The 4,201-nt window shown below is 61.2% G+C and overlaps 1 protein-coding gene across 1 annotated transcript in view; it reads left to right on the top strand.

Annotated features, from left to right (window-relative positions):
• WDR54 (WD repeat domain 54) overlaps window positions 1-4,200 on the top strand; it is a 7,694-nt gene extending 3,494 nt beyond the window's left edge. Inside the window, exons 3-10 of the mRNA XM_031065359.1 lie at window positions 176-265; window positions 364-430; window positions 1,320-1,376; window positions 1,449-1,576; window positions 2,250-2,350; window positions 2,431-2,593; window positions 3,908-3,982; window positions 4,069-4,200. Coding sequence (XP_030921219.1) covers window positions 176-265; window positions 364-430; window positions 1,320-1,376; window positions 1,449-1,576; window positions 2,250-2,350; window positions 2,431-2,593; window positions 3,908-3,982; window positions 4,069-4,200 — 813 coding nt within the window. The remainder of the gene's footprint in view (window positions 1-175; window positions 266-363; window positions 431-1,319; window positions 1,377-1,448; window positions 1,577-2,249; window positions 2,351-2,430; window positions 2,594-3,907; window positions 3,983-4,068) is intronic.
• Window position 4,201: the final 1 nt, after the last annotated feature.

Here is a 4,201-nt window from a genome sequence, read left to right as displayed (position 1 = left end):
TTGGGGAGCTCCAGGAGGAGATCTGGGGGTTCCTGATCCAGGGGTAGGAGTTTGGGGTTCTCCTGTGGGAGGGTTTGAGAGCTTTCAGGAGGGGATTTTGAGGGTTCTCCAGGGGAAGACCCCCAGGAGGGGACAGCGGGGTCCCTCAGTGTCCCCAGGAGGGGACAGGGGGTCCCTCAGTGTCCCCTCTGTGTCCCCACAGGCCGCGTGGTGCGAGCTCCCCTCACGGGTGCTGCTGGTGCTCACGTCCCAGCGCGGGGTGCAGGTGAGGCTGGGGGGCCCTGGGGGGCCCTGGGGGGCCCTGGGGGGCACTGGGGGTCCCCCTGTCCCCTCAGAGTGTCCCAGCCTGTCCCTCCACGGCAGATGTACGATGCTGATGGCTCCACCATGGTGTTCTGGCACGCCCTGGATGTCCCGGAGCTCCCGGCAGGTGAATCCCCCCGAGCCCCCCCAGCCCTGCCCAGGCCACCTCTGCCCCTGTCCCCAAGTGCCACCTGCACAGGGCTGGGAATCCCCCCAGGGATGGGCGCTCCAGCCCTGCCAGGGCGGGAATTCCAGCCCTTTCCAGGAAGGAATTTTGCCAATATCCAACCGAAACCTCCCCTGGCGCAGCTTGGGGCTGCTCCCTCTCGTCGTATCCCTGTTCCCTGGCTGTCCCCTCCTGTCAGGGAGTTGTGCAGAGCCACAAGGTCCCCATTTGTCCAACCCTTCTGTCAAATGTAAAACTTTCCTACAAATCCATTTCCCACAGCCCCTGATCCCCCTTTGCTCCAGGCTGAGCCCTTCCCCAATTCCTGTCCCAAACCTGTTCCCTTCCCCAGTTCCTGTCCCAAACCTGTTCCCTTCCCCAATTCCTGTCCCACAGTGACACAAACCTGTTCCCCAATTCCTGTCCCAAACCTGTTCCCTTCCCCAATTCCTGTCCCACAGTGACACAAACCTGTTCCCTTCCCCAATTCCTGTCCCAGGGTGACACAAACCTGTTCCTTTCCCCAGTTCCTGTCCCAGACCTGTTCCCTTCCCCAATTCCTGTCCCACAGTGACACAAACCTGTTCCCTTCCCCAATTCCTGTCCCAAACCTGTTCCCTTCCCCAATCCCTGTCCCAGGGTGACACAAACCTGTTCCCTTCCCTAATCCCTGTCCCAAACCTGTTCCCTTCCCCAGTTCCTGTCCCAGGATGACACAAACCTGTTCCCTTCCCCAATCACTGTCCCAGGGTGACACAAACCTGTTCCCTTCCCCAATTCCTGTCCCAAACCTGTTCCCTTCCCCAATCCCTGTCCCTCAGTGACACAAACCTGTTCCTTTCCCTTCCAGCACATTCCGTGTTTGCCCGAGGCATCGCCGCTGCCGGCGGCCGCTTCATCTGCGTGGGTGAGCCCAGGGCATGGGCAGGGTGGTGGCCCTGGGCTGGCCCAGCCCCTGCTGACCCCCCTGACCCCACAGGGACATCCTTTGGGGCCGTGCTGGTGTTTGACATCCCCCCAAAAGGGACCAACGTGACGCTGAGCGAGGTCCTGGAGCAGCACCGGGATCCCATCACCGACATCGCGGCCGAGCAGGGCCAGGCCCCGGTATGTCCCTAAATCTCATCAGGGACACCTTCTGCTGTCCCAGGTGGCTCCAGCCTGGCCTTGGACACTTCCAGGGATCCAGGGGCAGCCACACTCTCACAGGGAAGGATTTCTTCTCCAAATCCCACCCAAATCTCCCCTTCTCCAGTGGGAAGCCATTCCCTGTGTCCTGTCATGCCATCCTTTGTCCCAAATTCCTCCCATCTCTCCTGCAACCTCCTTGAAGCTCCCAGGGCAGGTCGCTGCAGACTTCCCTGGCAGTTTCCTCCCACTCAGCACTTTCCCTGATGAGTCACTGAGCTTTCCTTGCTCTGGGATCCCCAAGGAATTCATCCCCCAGATGCCATTCCCAAGCTGCAGTGTCACCGTGGGGACACGGAGCTCTTGTGTCACCTCCCACTGCCACCCCGGGCTTTGCTCCCAGGGTTCCCAGGGCTGCACTGGGGCATTCCCAGGGCCGGGAGGAGCCGGGAATCCTCGCGGACAGAGGGAGGGAAGGAGGGAGGGGTGCCCTGATCCTTCCTCGAAATCCACCCTGGCGTGGCCGCGTGGGCAGGGCCGGACGAGTTCCAACGGGACCCGTCAGCGCTTCAGGAGCTGTCCCAGCTTGTCCTGGTGCCCCATCGCAGAGTGGGGACACTGCCCGGTGTCCCTGAGCCACCTCTCCCCCCAGGACGGGGCTGGGGACCTGGTGACAGCCGATGACTGCGGGACGCTGTGCCTGTGGAGCAGCGGGGAGGAGTTCACGCTGCTGGGGAAGATCCCGGGATCCGGGTGAGCCCCGGGCATGCCGCGGGGTGTTGGGCACGAGGCGGGGACACCCCTGCGGTGGTGACACGTGGCCCTGTGTCCAGCTGCACGTGCTCCTCGGTGGCGCTGTGGAACGGGATCGTGGCCGCGGGCTACGGGAACGGGCAGATCCGGCTCTGGGAGGCGGGCTCGGGGCGGATCCGCGCCCAGCTCAGCGCCCACGCCCGCTGGATCTACGCGCTCGACCTGGCACCGCTCACCGGCAAGGTACGGGGGGGACAGGGGGCACAGCTGGGGCACAGCTGGGGTCACACCTGGGGTCACACTTGGTGTCACACCTGGAGTCACACCTGGGGTCACACTCAGCATCCCACGCTGGCATCCTGCCCAATATCCCAGCCTGCATCCCACACAGACATCCGCCTGGCATCCCAACCTGATATCCCAACCTGAAATCCGAGCTTGGAATTCCAGCCTGAAATCCCAACCTGAACTTGGCATCCCACCTTGAATTCCTACCTGAAATCCCAACCTGGCATCTCACCCCATATCCCACCTGGCCTTCCAACCTGAAATCCCACCTTGAATTCCATCCTGAAATCCCAACCTGGCATTCCAACCTGGCCTTCCAACCTGAAATCCCAACCTGAACCTGGCATCCCACCTTGAATTCCATCCTGAAATCCCAACCTGGCATTCCAACCTGAAACCACACTTGGCATTCCAACCTGAAATCCTAACCTGGCATCCCACCCTGGCATTCCAGCCTGAAATCCCAACCTGGCATCCCACTTTGAATTCCATCCTGAAATCCCAACCTGGCATTCCAACCTGAAACCACACTTGGCATTCCAACCTGAAATCCTAACCTGGCATCCCACCCTGGCATTCCAGCCTGAAATCCCAACCTGGCATCCCACTTTGAATTCCATCCTGAAATCCCAACCTGGCATTCCAACCTGGCCTTCCAACCTGAAATCCCAACCTGAACCTGGCATCCCACCTTGAATTCCAACCTGAAATCCCAACCTGACATTCCAACCTGAAATCCCAACCTGGCATCCCAGCTAGCATTCTAGCCTGGCATCTCACCCCACATCCCACCCGGCCTTCCAACCTGAAATCCCAACCTGGCATCTCACCCACCCCTCATCCCACCTGAAATCCCAGCCTGGCATCCCAGCTAGCATTCTTGTCCCAGCCTGGCATCTCACCCACCCCTCATCCCACCTGAAATCCCAGCCTGGCATCTCACCCACCCCTCATCCCACCTGAAATCCCAGCCTGGCATCTCACCCACCCCTCATCCCACCTGAAATCCCAACCTGGCATCTCACCCCACATTCCACCTGAAATCCCAACCTGGCATCTCACCCACCCCTCATCCCACCTGAAATCCCAGCCTGGCATCTCACCCACCCCTCATCCAACCTGAAATCCCAACCTGGCATCTCACCCACCTCACATCCCACCTGACATTCCAACCTCAATCCCACCCCGATATCCCACCCCAGTGTCCCACCCTGCCAGTGGCGCTGCCACCTCCGTGGTGTCCCCACTGTCCCCCTGCTCCCCTGGCAGCTGCTCTCGGGTGCAGAGGATTCCTTTGTCCACGTCTGGAAGCTCAGCAGGGACCCGGACACCGATGACATCGAGGTGGGTCCGGGTTTGGGACAGGGATGTGGCCCTTGGAGCTGTGGCAATCCTGGAATTGGGGCTGGAATTGGATCTGGCCGCCGCAGGTGCAGCACTGCCACGCCGAGTGTGTGACAGACACTCAGGTGTGTGGCGCCCGCTTCTGCGACCCCGCCGGGGACACCTTCGCTGTCACCGGCTACGACCTGAGCGAGATCCTCTGCTACGGCCCCGCCTGAG

The sequence above is a fragment of the Geospiza fortis genome, unplaced genomic scaffold, assembly GCF_000277835.1.
Source record: "Geospiza fortis unplaced genomic scaffold, GeoFor_1.0 scaffold1695, whole genome shotgun sequence".
NCBI classification, from domain to species: Eukaryota; Metazoa; Chordata; class Aves; order Passeriformes; family Thraupidae; genus Geospiza; species Geospiza fortis.
The sequence above is the reverse complement of the archived record's forward strand: the minus strand, read 5'-3'. Positions and strand labels throughout refer to the sequence as shown.